General features: G+C 36.4%; 2 protein-coding genes across 2 annotated transcripts; one reads left to right on the top strand and one right to left on the bottom strand.

Annotated features, from left to right (window-relative positions):
• The first annotated feature begins 703 nt into the window (after positions 1-703).
• Positions 704-2579, top strand: LOC110865608. Its single transcript, XM_022114927.2, has 3 exons — positions 704-859; positions 1282-2273; positions 2350-2579. The coding sequence occupies exon 2, from the start codon at positions 1307-1309 to the stop codon at positions 2264-2266; it is 960 nt and encodes a 319-aa protein (XP_021970619.1). The 5' UTR covers positions 704-859; positions 1282-1306; the 3' UTR covers positions 2267-2273; positions 2350-2579.
• Positions 2580-12290: 9711 nt separating this feature from the next.
• LOC110865609 (acyl-protein thioesterase 2) lies at positions 12291-16793 on the bottom strand. Its single transcript, XM_022114928.2, has 10 exons — positions 16639-16793; positions 15631-15700; positions 15439-15553; positions 15304-15340; positions 14696-14765; positions 14510-14614; positions 13396-13546; positions 13208-13287; positions 12631-12724; positions 12291-12525 (listed from the first exon to the last, which is right to left on the bottom strand). The coding sequence occupies exons 2-10, from the start codon at positions 15659-15661 to the stop codon at positions 12441-12443; spliced, it is 768 nt and encodes a 255-aa protein (XP_021970620.1). The 5' UTR covers positions 15662-15700; positions 16639-16793; the 3' UTR covers positions 12291-12440.
• Between the last annotated feature and the right edge of the window lie 4321 nt (positions 16794-21114).

Genomic DNA, 21114 nt, shown 5'->3' on the forward strand with positions numbered 1-21114 from the left:
TAAAACGCAATGACTAAATCAAAAACCCAGATCATGAAAATGAAATTAAAGAATTTCTTACATGGATCGAAGCCGATTTCTTCATCAATTGACAAAATTTGAATGATAGAAACACTTATCAACGCTCGAATCGAACGAATCGAGTGATTATCTCCAAAATCACCGGAAAAACGAGATTTTTTTATGAAATTAAACTAGGTTTTCTTCAAAAAAAGCTGAAGAACACGTTGATCGGGTTCTGAATCATTGATTGGTGATGGAAATCGCACTATAATGTAGTGATTATTGAGATAGAAAGTGAAGAAATAGTTGAAAATGGTGTGTTTTGAAAATGGTGGGTTTTTGAATTTACTGGGTTTTGAAAAAGGAAGAAGAAAGAGTTGGATTGACTAAAATACCCTTTCTCTTTATTTTAAAATTTGCCACATGTCATAATCCTATAGCTTCATATCCTTCCTATCGAAAATTAACTTTCTATTTGATCTTTTACCTATTTATATATGGAATAATTGTCATCATCTATGTCGATTGGGTTAGATACTCATGGTTTTGTTGAAAACTTATAAAAAAAACAAAAAACGAAAAACAATAAACAAAAATCGATTTCATTCACAACAAACAAACCGGCGCCGCCCCAAATATAAAACAACCCGGTTTAAACCGGGTCACCGTAGGCTCCTTCAGCGTATATATAAAGCTACCCTTTTGCCCTAACAAGCTTTCTTCTTCTTCTCTCTCTCTCTCTCTCTCTACATTATCAGCTCAAAATTCCACAACCCCTTTTGAGTCTTTCAACCATCGGATACCAAATTTGTGATCTTTCAGATTCAAGAAATCAGCAGACCAAGATAATTTGTTGGTAAATTTCTCATGAAACCCACATGCTTCTTAGGTCTACGATGTTCGATTTGTAATTTATACACGTAGGTTCTCTATAATTGTTTGTGTTTAGGTTTGTATGATGTCTTAGTTTCTGTTTCTTGGTTAAAAGACCCTCTTTTGGCTAAAAAGGTTTGTAATTTTGGGGATTTTTATTTTAGGGTTTGTTATGGATCTTTATGTTTGGTTTGTATTGATGCTGTTGTGCTTTATTTTGGGATCTGGATTTCTTAATAACTGTTGTTTACTTGATTCTTGATAGTGTTTGTTTTTTCAATTTTTTTGTTGATTTTTAGTTTTAAATTGGTGTTTGTTTAGTGGTTCTAGGCTTTTTTGATAGTTTGATGGTGGTGTTTAACTGTTTATGTTGTTTGTTTGGTTGGTTTATTGAATGTTATGTAGATATTGAGGTGTGTAAACTGTAAAGATGCCGAAAGATAGAAGAGACCGATCTGTGTCGGTTGACAGATCTTGGACTTCTCCGTATATATGTAACAGTAGTCACTCGAGGCGGTCATTGACTAAAAGCCCTTTAGAAACCGAGAGCGTAAAAGAATGGGAAGAAGCGAGATGCCCTGTTTGTATGGAGCACCCTCACAACGCCATTTTGTTGTTGTGTTCTTCGCATGAAAAGGGTTGTCGACCGTTTATGTGCGACACAAGTTACCGTCACTCGAACTGTTTTGACCAGTTTCAGAAAGCGTCTTCTGAGATGCAACAGTTGATGGATCAGCAAGAAACAACACCTGTTATTTCTACGGAAACTGCACAAACCGCACATTCGGGAACTTTGGAAGGCGGGTCTACTACGCCTGCGTTGAAGCTGGTCTGCCCGTTGTGTCGTGGGGAGGTGAACGGGTGGATTGTGGTGGAGGCTGCTCGTTTGTTTATGAACTCGAAATCCAGAAGCTGTGCTAGCGAGACGTGTGACTTTTCAGGTACATATACGGACCTAAGGAAGCATGCGCGGCTGGTGCACCCACTGGTCAGACCGTCTGAAGCTGACCCGGACCGTCAACGGGATTGGAGGCGGTTAGAACGCCAGAGGGACATCGGAGACCTGTTAAGTAGTCTTCAGTCTTCTATAGGAGATGAGAGGGGTGAAGATAATAATAATAATAGAGATAATAGCACTAGTGCGTTATCATTTGATGAAGGGGGATGGATGACTGTTTTTTTCTTGATTAGGGTTTTTAGACCGCGAACTAGTTCAAGGAGCAGCAGCTGGTCCGGAACTTCTCGGGCCAGAGCCCATGTGACCATTAGAAGGAGACCCAGTACGCGGCTATGGGGTGAGACTCATAATGACGAGCCCAGAGATGACGATAATGAGTCCTCAGACGGGGGTTCGGGTCCCCCTGATCTGCTGCCAAACGATGAATCTTGATCTCATTGTAAGAATTATCATCGTAACTTAATCTTTTTACTGTGCATATATGATTTTGTTTCAATGTATGATGTCGGTTTCAGGTAAAAACATAATTGGATGGATCTTTGGCTCCTTCATTCGAAGCACGTCTTGTGGAAATGGAGGCTGCATACTTTTAAGAGAAGAGAGAGCAAAATGAAAATGTAATTTTACTTCAAACTTATATATGATTTGTTTATACGTAATCGCGTTATATCATCCATTACTTTCATCTGTCAACTGATCATCTTATTATGATTCCATGGAAAAAGGCTCCCTTGATTGCTTGAAATCATGTTTTGCTCCTAATTTAAGGAATAAAACAAGCTTAATGTTGCCAATAATTCTGTTTCATGTGAGAACATATTTTCTGGTCTGTTAAGGGTTTCTCTATCTGTCACCAGGGGTATAATGGTCATTTTTTTATAACTGTCCTATCTATGTACAATGTGCATAGAACCTTAAACTTTGCTGTAGGTTCATTACAGTAATCATGATTCTGTTCAGGCATTAGGTGCATTGTAGTATATATGATTGTCCCTATAGACAAGATGCTATATTTCTTGGCCTTGAAAGTCAAAATAGGCAACTTGTTAGGGGCATTATGGTCATTTTGCTGGCAACATGGGTAGTCTGCATACAAATGATTCACTTGGTCCATCATTAGAGCATATCCTTGTGTTTATTTTGTGGAATAATTGGTTGCATGGGTCAGAGATGTATTTAAAAAAATAAGAAAATAATAATAATATGGTCCAATAGAAATGAGATGGAAAAGTGTGATTGAAGAAGGGCCCAGGTGATATTTTACCAACATATTCTGCATCATGTTTTTTCTTCATAATGTCATGACAGCTGAATGGTAGCTGGATTTTAATATTCTTGCTATATTATTGTTTCTAGAAGAGAAAAGGTGGGATTTTTGTTTTATATATTATTAGATTTCAAATAGTGGTTTCAAATCTTTTGAATGTTAAGATGTAGAGTATGAAAGGTGTATTTGCTGAGTAAAAGAAGTGGAGGCTAAAAAAGCTTAACACAATAAACATATATGTTTTGACTAATGTATTTATAATTGGACCGGAATCCTACACCCTGCGGGTTTGGTTCGTTTTAAAAATAGGTCTGATATAGCAGGTCAGACACGACACAATGATCTAATACGCTAAACACGAACACAAAAACGATAACTTAGCGTGTCATTTTTTAACACATTTAGGCTCCAAGGTATGGGGAGGGGCTTCACTATGCCATGGATGCGTCATGTATGTGTCACGTCAACCAGAGGGCTCTATTATCCTTGATCAATAGCTAGCATGGTACGGGATGGAGCCCCCTCTTTCCCATTCTCACTATTGGCGCCCCCTTTATTTAATTAACTCTCTCACACACAACAGCTCACTATTGTCCGCCATTGTAATGGCTAGCATTTAATACTACCCCCCTAATGGCTGCCGTTCACGGTATAATGTGGAGACGCTATTAATAAAAAAAATTTTTAAGGTGGATGGCTTTGGCACCCCATACCGTGTAGCCTTAGAGGGTAGGGGCGCCCACCACTCACCACTCATAACATCAAATCAATTTCCGTTATGTCATCGAGCATTATTCCATCACTATTGATGGATTTTTGTGTAAATGTCCATCACTTGTGATGGAATTCCATCATTCACAACCTTTTTTCTTGTTTTTAAATTACAAATTAACAATAAAAACACTAAAATTATAAATTATAAATTTTATTTCAATAAATCCTAAATTACAAACTAAAAAAAAAACTAAACAATGCAAACAAAAAAAACCTAAAAAATCTAATGCATCTCCCACCCCCACTTTTCACATATCTCGTGTTTGCGTTGTAGTATGATCGACTTAAACGGTTCGTCGAGATTGTTGTGCGGTTGTAACAAGACGTTTAAATCACTATTTTTTTTCATTTTCGGTCAAGTGTCGAATATACGCCTCCTCACGTTTAAGTTTTGCCGCCACAAGTTTTTCTCTTCTATCACTGGCTTTGTTCATTTCCACCAATTTAGCCTCTTTGATTTCGGATATCGACTCCGCCACCGATTCCTTTCCTTTACTTGCCGAATCACCACTTTTCTTGCGGCGCGGCCTTGTCGGTGTATCATCTTGATTGGGTTCGTTAACGGGTTGATTGGGTTCGTCAACGGGTTGGTCGTTCAAATTTATTTGGGGCATGTTACCCGACTCGGAAGTTGTGTAGTTCCCGGACTCGGAGGTTTTTGATCTTTTCGGACCTCCTCTTCTTTTTGGAGCCGTCGGCCCAACCATGTCGACCAAGTCAACCAGTACCCACTTCAGGTGATGTCTCGCAACCTCCCATGCCGCCAAGTGTGGAAAACTTTTATGCTTGTATACTCGGCAATAGTCGTCTATGGCGGTTTTTATGATAGTCGCCTCGCTCGCTCCACTTTGTGGATTTCGGGTCTACAAAAAAATTTAAAAAAAACAGTTTTATGTTTTTAAAATTAAAAAAACAGTTTTAAGTTTATAAAAAACACGTACCACTTGAATGAAGCGACCGTTAAATTTACTTATTTTCCGGTTCAAATCGCCTCACTTCGAAGTCATTTGATCCATGTTTCGTTCCGTTGAACTAGGAAGTTTGTGAAAATGAGCTATGACTCGTCTCCAAAACAAGTCTCTTCTTTGCTCGTTCGAATGTTTCTTGTTTTCGGAGGTGTGCAAGTACGCCTTGACCAAGGCGACCTCCTCGCTCCTCCATGCTCTCTGAGCGGATGTTGGGACAACTTCAACTTCTTGAACGTCTTCGTCTTCTTCTTCTTCTTCTTCATCGTCATCGTCAACGTCATCAAGATGTTGTGGTTTACGGTACGCACGGGCGAATTGGTGGATTAGGTTGTTATCCTCTAGTGGGTCGACATTGAATTGGTGGGTTTGAAACGGTGGAGGTTGAAATTGTTGGGTTTGAAAGGGTGGAAAATGTTGGGTTTGAAATTGTGGGATTGGGTCGGGTTCGTCTTGCAACCGAAATCTCGTCGGCTCACCAAGATTCGCTCGAACCTTCGGTCATACGGGTTTTTTCTTCGAACCCAAACTTTTTTTGCTTGAACCTTCCATCTTTGAATTGAATTTTTTTGAACTTAACGTTTGTATTTTTTGTGTTTGAATTGGAAGAATGTTTGGATTTGAATTGGAAGAATGTTTGGATTTTATATTGTGTGTGTATATAAAAAACTTATTTAAACGGTCGAATCCTCAACGGTAACCTTGGTCCGACGTTCATTTTTTTCATGTTACCACGCGTGATAAATATCACGCGTTTAAAAGTCCACGCGTGGTCAAGTTTGGTGGCGGTGTGCGTTATAGTTTGACGCGTGATGGAGGGTTCACAACGGGGCGCCCCGTCCCCCCTTAGGAACCTCTTTAGTAAGTTCATAAAGATCTTAACTAATACATATAATCCTAACATAATAATTCTTAACGTATTAATCCTTATAGCACTCACAATTGATCCCCCATTTCTATAATTATATTAAAACTCACTACCTTTTCCCTCATTTTAATTAAACTAGGTTTAAAAAAGTTCGTCGCGTTGCGGCGAATTTCTTTTGTTATTTAGTCTGTGTTTACATGTGTTTTGAAATCACTACGAGCGTGTTGCGAACGGAACTGCTGACAAGAATAAAAAGAAAATGTAGAAAAAATACACTAAAAGATAACCGAAAGAAAATCAACCAAAAAAGTTGTATGGTAACGATGTTGTTCGTATGAAACCCGTGTTCAGAGATGAGCAAATTGTTCTGGGTACCGGTACCAATTCGTTACCGACTTTTGGCGTTCCTGGTACAGGTTCACTACCGTTTTTTACCTTCATATACCGGTACCGTAACTGGTATTTTCGGTATCAGAACCGATTCTGTATCAGTTGGCACCGAGCTCATCCCTACCCCTGAAACTAAAAAATGAAAAAATTAAAAGTTGAAGAAAATCAACAAAAAAAAGTTGTACGATACCATTGTTCGGACGGTAACCGTGATCAGAGATGAGCAAATGGTACCGGGTAGCAGCACTAAATTTCCCGAACCAAAAGATTTCCAATATTAATTCGGCACCAACTTTTGGCGTTTTCTGTATTAGTGACGGTTTTTACCTTCATGTACTGATACCGAACAGGACCGTCCCGGTATTTTTGATACCAGTACTGGTTCGATACCGATTGACACCAAGCTTATCCCAACCCCTGATATTAAAAAAAGAATTAAAGTTAAAAAGTAAAGAAAATAACTATTATTATAATATTAAAACAATAAAAGTATTAAAAAACTATATATTATTATAATATTAAAATCACTATTCATTTCACTTTGTTTAGTAATATATAGTAATATATATACTATGATTTTTTATACCTTTATCATTACATTTTTTTCCTCTCATTTACTCACAACCACTTTCAAAAATATTGAAATATTATAGAGAGTGAACATTGTTTTCTCCAAATTTACTTATGAACATTAACATTTTCTTTCCTTCACTCACAACCACTTATAACCACTCTATAATATAAAAAATCCAACTCACATAAATATGAAGGATCCAATGTGAATGCTCTTAGCAATCTTAAAACAGAACTCCAGAAAAGTCAAATCGTAGCTAACAGTCTAACAGGTTGACAAAAACTTGTTTAGACACGAATTTTAACGTGTTCTAAACGTGTCGACGTGTTTAGGACACGAAACATATACACGGATTTTAACGTGTCGACTTATTTAAGACACAGAACATGTTAAGCCCAAACACAAAATGTTAAGAACGTATCGTTTCATGTTGTGTTAACATACCCTTGCCTAAAATTACCAGCCGTATTTAATACCTTTGAACTGTTTTGTTTTGAGCTGTAAAATTCAAGGTTCAATGAGTTTGACAGAATCTAGACGGGCCTTTTTTATTCAAAAATCTTGAAAACTAGACATCTATTGTCACTCTTGTAGTTGAAAATCCACTAAACCTGAATCAAGCTAGCTGCTTATGTTTTCTCTTGAGTAGTTCCTGTGATGGATGCAATGCATATTTAAGAGTAGATTGAGGGCGTTTAAGTTGCAGTGGCGGACCCATGAATTTTTTCAGGGGATGCGAAACATTTTTAAAATTTTAGACCCCAAGGTATATAAATAAAAAAATCGGTTCGTATCGGGTCGGTTCTGGTCGAGTCGGGTCATGTAAAACAAAAGAACTAAATTTATATAATCATCAAAAACACGTCAAACCTTGTTACAAACATAATTAAAACGTCGTCATACGGGTTTTCATTTTTTGAAATCTATCCAAAACATCATCTAAACCTACTTTCTTAAGCAAGTCTTTCTCTATGTAACATATTACATATACAACCTTCACTTAAATTCTCATCGCCAACCGATTATGCAAGTATCCACATCAACGAATCCGGAAGATGTATCAACTTTCCTCTTGAGAAATCGCGCCATAACATATTGATCTATAAGTTCATGGCTCTATAACATATTACATAATGTATCAACTATTCAAAGCCCTAAAAAGCCAAACATACTGTGGTATGCGGCTATAAAAAAGGCAAAATATCATCACTAACAAAATATAACCCACCATAACATAATGAAAACGAAACGAAGCACATGTCTACTGTCACGCCCCCCGACCCCATCATGGCCGGAATCGGGAGCCGTGAGCAGCCCAGTGGTACCGGTGGTTTATTTTTGAAAATATTGCAGCGGAAATTTCATCAGGACCGTGAATTAGGAAAAATATCAGAGTTTAGAAACACCAGATTTTATTTAAATAGATGGAATAAATTCCATGTTTTACAAAGGTAGCTTTTAATATAAACTTGATTACATAAAACAACTTTTCTAAATTTTTATTTAATTGTAAAATCAAGCCACTTCTGTAAGCCTTTTTGGTGTCGTATCCAACTCTTATTCCAATCTACTGTAATCACCTGAAACGCGTTTTAAAAAGGTTTTGTCAGCAGGGAAATACTGAGTGAATCATTCATTTTACTTAAAACGACGCATTTGTTATAATCTACAGTATTAAGAGCGATTACAATGTTTCTGATTATCAACCAACTACCCACAGTATTTGTCACTCGACCAGCCATCGGTAGCCTCATTGCCCGATGGTGTCTGTGACTATGGTCATATCACCCCTTGGCTAACCTGTTGTCCAATGGTGACGGTTATCAAGTAATGTATACAAAACCCCACATACCGGCTGTAATTTGGTGATTACATAGACTTAATCCCTGTAATTATAACTTTGAAAATAACTTGGAGTTTTGTAAAACAGTTGATAAAAAGAGAATGACTCACATCATAAGCATGTAGTATTGATTTAACAAACTTCTTGATTCCACTCTTTCTGATAATTAAGCGTATACTTTATTGTTCTGGATCTTCTGATGATTTAATAGCTTGTTTGATTGTAAGTGTGTAGTTGGGAGTATTCTGGTAGTTAAACATATAGTTTAACAGAATGGAATACGTATTTGTGTAAAACCCAAATCAAACCTTAACGGTTGTCACGAGATTCGAACCTTAACAAAATTCACAAAGTATAGAACTTTGGATTCCGTTTACCGAAATTCACAAAGTACAACACTTTGGCATTTATTAGATTGTTCCTGAATCGATCGGACAGAGCATCGCATGGGTGATTTTTGGTTAGAACACTAACGTATAGAGAGAAGAATAGAAGAAATGAACAAAGGAATTGAATTCCTAAGCTTCCTATTTATAGGTAAGAAGATAAGTCTTACCCCTATATAGAGTTTCCCTAGATAAGTTTTCCCCCAGATAAAGTCTTCCCTGAATAACACTTTCCTTAGATAATACATTCCCTAGGTAATATTTTCCTTAGATAATATATTCCTTAGATAACATCTACCCCATATATATCTATTTTTCATGTATATCTATTTAGGTGATTAATAAATCTTAATTAGCTGATTAATTGATCTTACTTGGTTTAATTAATCTTACTTAATCTTAATTAATCGCACTTAGCTTAATTAATCTATCTTAGCTTAATATTGCTTAGCTTAATTAATCTTGCTTAACTAATTAATCATACTTAATCTTAATTAATAGATTAATTAATATATTCAGCTAATTTAACTGCTAAGTTTATTTAACTATTAAGTTTACTTAGCTATTAAGTATTCTAGCAGTTTCCTGATTACGAGTTTTAATTTCTAGACACAATGGAACTCGTATTAGTGTATTAACTCAATTCAACTTTAACGACAACTCACGAGATAGAAACCCTCACAACGAATGACAAAGTGCGATACTTAAACATCCATCGAATTTACGACGAATGACAAAGTATAACCCGAGTTTGAGCAGCACTTAAACATCCATTGGATAGTTTCAATCGATCGGACATTGAATCGTAGCAGTGTTTAGAGTTATTACCCTAATAACGGGCAGAGTTTCGGGATTTAGAAGGTAATACCCGAGCTATCGCTATAATAGAAGCTGAAGGAAAGAAAAGAATTGAACGAATTTCAACTGAAACTATCGACTGCTATTTATAGGCTGGAAACAGGGCGCCTCACGGCCCGCGTAAAATCAAAAGAAGACTTACGCGGCCCGTGTGGGTGTGTGGATCAGATCGGAGTATGCTGAGTCACCGGTAGTCGCGACGCGTGTCCCTTAAGCTTATCCGGAGAACCGCCTTGCTGTCGCGGCCCGCGTAAGCTTGTCTTATCTTTTACGCGGCCCGTATGAAGCTTTCATACTTATCCGGAATGGTTTTAAGTTGACGCGGCCCGCGTAAACTCCTCTTATGGTTTACGCGGCCCGCCTGAAACCCAAATTTCTTGTTTTCTTGGTTTTTCATGTACATTAGGGTTTCAGGGGTCCGGGTTTTCACTTACGGAGCGTTTTAGGATATTTTTGGGTGAGTCGTTACATCTACTACGGTTAGTGTGCAGCTATAATAGGCTGCTGGAGGTGGATAATATCAACAAAAAATCATCAAAAATAACAAAGAAACTTACCCATGTTTGATGGGCGGTGGTATGGTGGCTGATTACGGTGGTATGCGGCTGCTGACTGTTCATTGTTGTCGCTGTTGATGTTCTGATCATTGGCGTGCAAGGACGATAAAGAAAGCAGGATAGAATATGTAAGGGTTTTGGGCTTGTTTATTTTATTTTAGTTTGAATAATTGTTGATTTGTTGAGTTTGTTTATTGGGCTAAGACTTAGTAGTGGGCTAGTTAAATGTATTGAGTATTTGGGTTTAGTTATTTAGGTATTAAAAGTAATATAATTTAGGTAGTATTTTTTTATAAAATAAGAGTTTACTAAAGAATATTTTTAAAATATAAATTGATAACACTTTTTGCCTAAGGGGTGCGGACGAAAAATTCCAAGGGGTGCGGACGAAAAATTCCAAGTGGTGCGGACGGGATTTTCGACGGAACTTAGCACTAAAATTTTATTTTTCCGGGAGTGCGCCCGCCCACCTTGGGCTGGGCTTAGGTCCGCCAATTTAAGCCGTTAAAAATATGACTTATAAATTACCAAACTCCGATACTTAAAAATTATATAAAAAATATGGTAACCTGATGTCCTGGTAATCACACATCTTTATACAAATGTAACCAAGTTTGTAAATTGTTCTAATTAAGTCACTAAAACCTTTTTTGTCTTCTTAAAATCAGTGAAGTTTAATTTGATGTTCTAATACTATGTAATTAGCAAGTTACCAGGTTACTATGATGATGTGTCAGGTTTCACTAACTTTAATCACCAATATATCACTCACCCAATCATCTTTTTCACTTCATATTAATTTCCCACATTTATTCATTGCTTATTATTATCTAACTTCACATTTTTATATTTTATAAAAAAATACAGTTGCTTGCAGATGGAGGGTTGCAGCAATGGTATGTGGTGTCTTCAAGGTCAAACATACAGTTATGTTCAAAAGAAACATACAACATATACATCTAACCATTATATTTTATCTTATTATTGTTATTATTTTCTTAACAATCAAACACAATCTTGTTCATTAAAAGAAAAGAAAATTAAAAATTATATAAAAAATATGGTAACCTGATGACCTGGTAATCACACATCTTTAGAACACTAAATTAAAGTTTGGTTATTTTAAAGAGACATAAAAAGTTTGGATTACTTAATAGGAACAATGAACAAACTTGGTTACATTTTCCCTTTGTTGTTGGAACGCCAATCTTTCTTTTAGTCGTAACAAGATTAACGGTTGTTCAAACCGGGTGAAAATTTAGTGACATTCACCCTTGCCAATTTTTTTTTAAATTTTTGTACAGCTTTGATCTATAAGACACGCCCATTAGGTTTCATTTGACAAGACGTGGCCGAAAGGGCAGTCGATAAACCCTTATTAATTCTATCAAGAGGGGTAATGGTGAATATTTCTTGGAACATAGAAAAACATACTAGGAGTCGAGAACCATTTATGTAACTACCTTTAACATGCATGTATTGTGAGTTTTGTTTTATTTTAGTTTATCAACAATTTAACAACAATCGAGCCGGGGGTCTCACTGGAAGCAGCCTCTCTATTCATACGGGGTAGATGTAAGGCTGTCGACATCTTACCTTCTTAGACCCTACCTTAGCTTTGCTATTGGTGGGGTTTACTGAGTATGATGATAAAAAAATAGCAATTTAACAACAAATAATAAGGTAAAGTTAAGAAACCTAAAAAAAACAAAAAGCAAATCAGAAATCTGCCTTTTGTTGATCCATTTTTTAATTCTTTCAACAGAAGACATTTGATTTTTGATTTGTTGCATCACATACGCAACATACGCTCCATCTAAATGTCATCTCAACTCGATCCAGCTAAAAGGAACTTGTAATACCCAACCCAGCCCAAATAGAGATACCCGTATACAACTTTTGAAGATGTTAATGATCATTTTATACTCAAATGTTATATATATTTTAGCATTTTCAATATTCGTTTAGAAATTGTAGCTCCGACCAAGGTCCAATGAAGATAAATCTTAAATCACGAATCCACACCAGGTAACAAAATAACAATGGTACAGCCAGTCTAAGGTTAAGGTGGTTCTGTTCTGTGCCATACACATTATCAAACTAATACATAACCAATGACTGAAGTTACAACTTACCTTCCAGCTCTAGTTTCGAAGTTAGCCACGAACAAACCTCGTCCATCTCTTCTGGAATTGTGTAATGGCCAAGCCTACGTAAACACCAAACGTTTTTTTTTTTTTTTTTTCAATTTTGTAGACAAATGAAACAATTAAAAAATAAATAAATCTATAGTGAAGGAAGGAAGATTGCGTACGAGTCATAGGCTTTGAATGTCAGGTTTTTGAAGCCGGTGGAAGATAGTTTCTGGGCTGACTTCTCCCCAAAACGAAAGCGTACCACATCATCAGCTGACATCATACAGATAGCAAAATGATTAATAGAAGATAGATACCAGAGCCACTAGTAAGAATATATAGCTCTAGATATATTATATATGAGATAATATATAGATTCCATAAAAGATTACATTTGGACTAAAGTGGCAATTTTGGTTGTGATGGGGTGGGTGGTGGGAGGTGGTGGTAGTGGTCGATGAAAATGACAAAAAATGACAAAAGTCAGGGGCTAAAATGGCAGAAAACAAAACTATTTGGACTAAAATGGCAAGAAAAAAACTATTTGGACTAAAGTGGCAATTTTGGTCAAACCTTAGGGACTAAAATGGCAATTTACTAAAAAAAAATAAAAACTTGATTGATTGATGAACCCAAATCAATCAACAGATGAGGAAGAAAAATGAACAATCTAAACCGAACCAATATCATGTTGATTTATATTTCTATTAATTGGCATGAAAAGAAAGAAAATGGAAGAACATAAAAAGTGTTTACCTTTGCCATGACATAGCAAAATAGGCAACGATGAAGCACGATTTGCAGCTTCCTCCCCTTCGATCTTCTTATTCAGGTCTCTATAAAAAGATAAAAGAGACGGTCAAACAACAAAATATATATTTCTTTTCAAGAAAACTGAAATATGCGTATAAACAAATATAGAGGAAAACGGTGAGCGGTCGAACTTTGCACATGGAAGCCAGCCACTAAGTCCAACAACCGCATCCAAATGAGTAGAGTACGCGTTTCCATTCCCGAACTTCCCATGCGTAAAACAACTTGCAGAGTATAGAGCGGTTGCCGCCCCCATACTAAAGCCTCCAACACCAAGTTTGACTGCAAAATCAAAAGTATATGAAATAAGAACTACATCAAAACCATAAAAACAGAAATAAGTAGGGCTACAAAGGAACCGAACTTTCAGTGAACAGTTCATGAACCATTTGGCGGGAACTTCGTTTGTGTTGATTTGTTTAATAAATGAACGGACACGAACAAGAAATTTCATTCGTCTAATGAAATGAACGAACTTGAACAGATGCCTTGTTCGTTCATTTATGTTCGTCAACGTTCGGTAACGTGTTCGTTTATTTACATTTGTTTATGTTCGGTAACTAAAATTAGCTTATGTTCGTCTTTTTTTTTTTTTTCTAAAATTAGCTTATATTCGGTAACTAAAATTAGCTTATGTTCGGTAACTAAAATTTTTTCTAGACACTATTTTAGGCTAATTACGTTTATCAAGATTATGTTAAGTACTCAAGTATGTTCGGATGCTTAGGTTAGTATATTTTGGGTGGATCTACTTAAAGTCTGTGATGAAAGATGCCGATTTTATTTGAAATTTAATATAGGTTCGTTTCTATTCATGAACGTTTATTTGTGTTCGTTCGTATTCATTTATGTTCATGAAGGCTCATTTGTGTTCGTTTCTACTCATGAATGCTTGTTTGTGTTCGTTTATGTTCATTTGTGTTAATGAACATTCGTTTGTGTTCGGTACCTAATATTAACGAACAAAATATCTTGTTCGGTAAGTGTTCATGAGCTGTGCATGAACACATGTATTTCCTTAACAAACGAACACGAACTAGGCCTTGTTCGTGTACGTTTGGTTCGTTTGCATCCCTAGAAATAAGTTGTTCCCCTTACAAAGACTGTATTCTCGTTTAAGCCAATAAGTATATCAACATGTGAAATCGAGCAAAAATCGACACAAAACAAAAGCAAAGTTCATAAATTGTTTGATTTCAAGTTTAACAACTGGATTCTAGAAAGTAGTCCCAGCTTAAAGCTTACTATTAGGGGGCTCGGTAGATAGCAGACTCAAAACGTGTGCTGCTGAAGCATCCATCCCTTCTTCATCTTGATGTGCATCTTCAGACAGGTCACTTACATCAAACCCTGTTATCAATGATACGAATCTTAATATTTCATGCATGTCAAAACATAAAATTTTATGTTCCAAAGCATTATTTGACGTACATGCAGTTGTGGGAAAGCCGCCAAATAAGGTTAATGGTTGAGCAGGTGATGTAGGGCATATCCATTTGATCTATAGAGAACATGTAGAAAAGTATGATGTGCTATAAAATTAATAATAAAAAATGGAATGTTTTTGTATTCGTTAAGTCGTTAACAATGTTGCCTCGTTGAGATTTAAGAAACACCAATGTTTTCTGTTTTATGTCTACAGTTTCTATATAATGGGAAAAATAGTGTGGTTTTTGCTACAAAAAAAAAAAAAAAAAAAAAAAAAAAAAAAAAAAAACAGAAGGCAAAAATGTTTCTTTCTTATAAATAAAGATGACAACGTAAATTTAAGAGTTAAGGTTGTGTTTACTACTTCGTAAAAGCTTAATTTATTGAAATCAAAGTAAGCTGCAAAAACGTCAATATCAAGTTTAGAAATTATAATTTTGGGATATACAAAAAGTTTTCATTTCTTAAAAACGTAAGCTTGCTACTATTTTGTTTCTCTATCAATATTTCACCATTTAGAAAACGTCAAACAACAAAGCAGAAAACATAAGTCTTGATAAACAAGGCCTTAGCGGTATTCTTTTATCAAGTTACAGTAAACGTATCCTTACATTTGGAAGTGGAAGCGTCTCCAAGAGCTGTGACCAGCTGCCAAAAAAAACGATATGAAAATACGAACACAAATTACGAATCTCAGTCGCTATCAACTGGTACTTTATTCGTATAGAAACAGAAGAAAATATTACCTTGAACCATTATCACCGAGGCCATGCAACCAGACAATGGTTGCCTGGTGTTTGCCTTTAGGTTTCACCACATACGTCCGTCCAAACTCAAATGCCCTTCTGGCAGCTCTACCACCTGTGAGAGAAACACAATCAATGTTGCACTTGATTATAAATCGGTAGACGCAACGTATCATGAGGAGAAAAACTAACCGGTACCAACAGAAGGGCCGCTGAAGCTCATATTAGTGATCACAGAAATGCAACCAGCTACAGTAGCCACCTGCGATGAACAAACGTTACATATGCACTTCATCTTTAATACAACCGATGTATCCGGAGAAACCTGTTCTATTATATACACACGTAAAGGAACGCCCTTATAACACATGACAATATGACATGACTCGAAGAAGCATGTTTATTTTTACACTAAATCACTGACAAGCCGCACACCCTACCCTAAGCGGGTATGCATACCCGTGAAAACAGACCGCACACCTTACCCAAATGGTGCCCCCTCCTCCCTAAACGCAGTACACGTAAAAACCGCCTAAAATGCTGACAAACAATTATCAAATTTGTAGCTCTAGCTTAAAAAATTATTTTATAAAATAGATGTTATAACTTATAACCCTCTTTCCCTAATTTTTTTTTAGTGATAATTGTTTCATTCAAATCACCAGGGCAAATTGCATAACTATAACAGGTAGAGGTAGACGAGCAACAAACTGCGCCGCCATCTCCTTCAGAATAGAAAACCCTAATCTACTAAAAACAAAGCCTCGCCCCTCGAAAAGTTGTTGTGGACCACACGCTGAACTCTAGCCAAGAACCGAACCGCCTCAAAAAAAAAAAAAAAAAACCTAGTAATTCTGGAAACACAGTATTCACATTTAAGGTTTCAGTTTCATTTTTTAAGACCTCATAGATGTTATTTTACTACATTTTAAACTGAATAATTGAAGAATTTCCTCCCTCTCATCCAGTTTGAGGTGAATATAGTATCAACTTGAACATTAAAAATGAAATTACTAACGAACTGCTTCAATTTGTTAACTAGTGGAGCAAAAACACAACATAGTTTGCAAAAGTTATGAAGAACTGTAAGGTTTTCGTTTCTACATGATTTGGCAACCGGTATGAAAGAAGTAACGGTTAAAATAAAGGAAATTGTGGTTAGATCTGGATAAGAATGGAGATTTTGAGATGAGAGAGTACCTGGAGATGGAAGAACGGAGACACCAAAGGGAAGTCTCTGGTGTTTTGTGTCTTCAGTCGACGCCGTAATTGGTTGGTTAAGGGGATATTGTTACAAAACAAGCCATAGTAAATGTTTGGTGTGTGTACGCTTTCATTGGTTTCGATTTTGGTTTCGACGTGAGTTGATTTGGTTCGTCACGTTAGTAAGAAAAAATGTAGAAACGTGTTTGGACCGATTTTGATGTTCTTGAATGTACAATTGATTGTTAAGATCTCGTATCTTGTGCTGAATCTAAGTACGAGAGTGGATTGAACAAGAACAAGTAATTATAAGATGATTTCTATTACTGGTTTGTAAATACAAAACCACAAAAGCACTTGGACAGAGTAACAGCTCTCCAGTTCACAAAGTTGTAAATGAACAAGACTCAAGACTCCTATATATAGCAATCCAGATCCGCACCAGACAACAACCACGGATGCACGCAGGTTCGTGCGGACCTACTAGCGCGAACCTGGAAACCCTAATTATGCGCTCAGTTCGTGTGGACCTGCTTGTGTTGATCCGTGCGAGCTTGACTCTTCAGTATGCGCGGATGTACATTATTCTATCAACCTAGTCTTGTTCAAACTGATCAACTACGAATTGATACATTTGACGTTCAAGCACGTGATTGACGGAAGCGATAGACATAGTGCATTCACAGACTCCTCCTTGAATATTGCTGCAGTCAATCTCGTAGCTAATTGTAACGCCCTGCTTCTTCGTGCTTTCCATATTTATAAGGTCTTGCTTGTATTTCTATTTTTGGAAGTCTTGTGTTCTTGTAATCGTTTTTTCTTTGTAATCATTGTAAAATCCGAGACTTGGATCATAAATAAAACTCGTATTTCTTTAATTTCGTGTTAAATATACTTTATACATGCTCATACATTCAATTTCGTGAAACAATTGATACATATTCAAAATTCTTAGAAATTATGTGCCAAACTTGCAAATACGTGAAACATGCTAATAATACGTCTTTTGTATGCATACGATACTTAAATACGACACTCATACACTTAATTATACTTGGATTATGTTCATCATACTTGATTTACCTTCATACTATGCTTATATGTCGAAAACAACCCCTAAACAACTTAAAAACCTTAAATATGAAACTTCAGGGGCCAAATTGTAATTAACTGAAACTTCAGCCTTTTCCCTTGTTTCCAGCCGCGAAGCCCACCCCCAAGACCTTTGTTGGCCGCGAACAAACCCCCAGATCAGTTCCCTCATTTCAGCTCGCGAATTTGAGCGGGATTTGGGTTTATTTTGAGTTTAAACAAGTTTTGGACATTAAATACTCAACTAACACAACCTTAATCCCTTCCCTATATAAACCCAAGCTTCCCCAAGCCATTTTCACTTTACAAACTCTCTCACAACCCTCTCTAATCAGTCCTAAAGCTGCTGCAAACACAAGTCCGGACAGAAGCATCCTACTTCACAAAAGTGAGCATAACTCACTTGTTTCTTATCTGTTTTACCTCATTCTTTTTCCTACGTGCTTGGATTGACCTTACCTTCAATTCCATGGGTTTTTCATAGTAAATCAGTCCCTAGAACGTCGCCAAAAAGGCTCCAAAGTTCACTGTTTGTTTCTGTTTTGATTAAACCTTTACTAAAACTTGTTCAGCTTGAGTCTAACTCTTCTCAAACTATGTCCTTATGCTTATAACCACTTCTATGGTTAGTTAGGCTTAAAAACAAGGTTGAGACATTTAAAATCAGAGGATTTATCCTCACAAACCTTCTGTTTTGTTCAAGGGTTAAACCCACAAGTGATGTTCAAGTCCAAGGACTTGATGAAGGTGTGATTAAGGACTAACTTGGGTGTCCTACATAAAATCCCCACATTGCTTGATGATTTCTTATAGATTAGTTGTTTATATTCTTGTATTTCTTGTAGTTCATGACCCTCCTTGTATGTTTTTACATCAAGAGTAGTGGTGAACACTTAGAGGTGGCTAAATGGAAGACTTCTCTTCCTACCTCCTACATGACTTCCATGAAACTTAGAGGTACCTAAATGAAGATTTAATCTTCTACCTCATGCTTGACTATTGGACATAATAATACATAACCTAAATAATACTTATATATACTCAACATTCGAACCTTTGATGATGAACTTGTGTTCATTCGTCAAAGTACTAGAATAATATCATCTAAGACATAAAACTTGTTATGATTCTAATGGGTATGCTACTCATGAAAACATTATAACCCTTGGGGTTACATAGTGTCAAAACAAGTATTTTGTGTTAAGAGATGATTATTTTCATATACATATGTTCTTATGTTTTCAACCTCCAAATCTTTAATCTACCGTTACTCTCCAATACTCATACGCCTTGTTTACTTCGTGTAGAAGGACTTGGTGTTCCAACCTCCTAATCAACAAACAACTCACTCGCGGATCCTCAAGTTCAAGACTTGCAAAACCGTGAGTACACTTGACCCATTTACTTTTAAAGACACTTTGGGTTGTAACATGTTAATATACAAAATACACACTCACACACTTAACCATTCTTTATACTCTAAATCAGTTATACATGCTACTTGTTTACTTAGGTTCATGCTAGATTATACATGCTATATGTCATTACTTTGCTAAGCCCTCAACTTAACATATATAGCGCTATAGGAGCAGCACACCACCCGTCGGGGTCTTGTTAAGTCTTTATTCTAAAACGGTCTCGTTACTTTTGTGGCGAGGGATGCTAAATACTAGTGGACACTTGGGTTTGACGTATTGCTATGCATGCTAGTTACCTTGTTTACAAATTTCCATGTGGATTCGAGATAATGCTTTTATACTTATGCTATACTTATTCAAACCTTGTGTACTCACCTTTGCTTTTGCATTGAAATTATTTTAAACATGTTACAGGTTGAGGATGATGATGCTATGAAACGAAGTAGCGATGATGCCTAGATACACATTTAGACGTCTTATGTTTAAATTGTTGTATCAAATTTTGTTATGTTTATGTTATGAACAATGTTGTTATTTGAATTTCTTGTAATGTGTTGACAATTTTATTATGAAATGAAGATGGTTGATTTAAATATTGTCATAAATAGTGTTATGAAGTCTCTTGCAATCTATTTCATCTCATCCCGATGATTCCTCCATCGGTTGGGGTGTGACACTAATCTTCATCCTCTCTGAGTCTTTAAAAAGCTTTGACAGTTCAGAATCACTAACTCCCCTTTGCATCTTGATTCATCAGCTCCCCCTTTCATCAGATTCTCTATCTACAAGCTCTCCCTTTCTTTGAGCTACCAGAATCTGTACCTGACCCCATATCTGTTCATTTGACAATTCAAAACACTTGTAAGATTAACTTTCAATTTCAGAAACACAAACCTAGATCTCTCTAAACTTTATTTGACAATTAAAACAGTAAATTACAAGTTTTGTCCTTTATGTTTGTCCCAAATTTCAGGCGTTGTCCTTTACCTTTAAAATTGATGAGTTTTGTCCTTAATGTTTCAAAATCTTGCACGTTATGTCCTTTAGGCCTAATTTTGTTAGAATTTTCTGTTAAGTAAAGTCATGTGCTTTGCACACAAGGGCATTCTTGTCATTTTACTTACCAAAGGACTATTTAGTAAATAATTTATAAAAATGGACTAATGTGTAAAAACCATTTATATCCCCCACCCAATCATCTTCTCTCTCTAATCTAATCATAGACCTCCATTCCCACATCTTCTCCAACTTTTTCTCTCTAACTTTCTGCATACTCTGCTTCCACTTCCATGGCGGGATCGACCAAGTATACCCCCATTAACAACGGTACCCTACCCTCAGAATTCAACTTCACTGTAACAACTGTCACTAAAATCAATAAATAGGACGATAATTAGTCAATAAGAAAACCCTAATTGAGACACCCAAGTAATTCTGCACTAACCCTAAAATTTTCAGAACAATCGGAATCAGGATCAGGGCCCCTAAAACTCGAGGGGGGCAAACCCTAGTTGGACGTCTATCTAAATAAAACGTTGGGACAATCTGATTTGTTAAATTAGTTGATTCAGCAAGCCTAGTACCGAGCCTAGGCAGCCTATAATTAGACTGCTTAGCTTACGGACCGTAAGGGATCAGGCATACGGTCCGTAAGGGAGTCCCAAAAATTAGTATAAATAGCAGACATTGGGACATGAACAGAGAAGTTGAAACGACGCACAAATCTTCTGTGTACGTCGAGTTAAGGCTGTTATATCACAATCAAACACACACGAATCACGAGGTGCTGCCGCAATCAGGGTAATAACTCGATCGCTATTACGATTCAACGTCCGATCGATTATAACTATCCAACGATTGTCCGAGTGCTGCTCAAATTGAGCTGATACTTTGGTATTCATTGTGATTTCGACTTGAATGTTTGAGTGCTGTTCGAATTCGGACTATGCTCTGTCATTCGTTG

The sequence above is a fragment of the Helianthus annuus genome, chromosome 6 (genome assembly GCF_002127325.2).
Source record: "Helianthus annuus cultivar XRQ/B chromosome 6, HanXRQr2.0-SUNRISE, whole genome shotgun sequence".
Classification (NCBI taxonomy): Eukaryota; Viridiplantae; Streptophyta; class Magnoliopsida; order Asterales; family Asteraceae; genus Helianthus; species Helianthus annuus.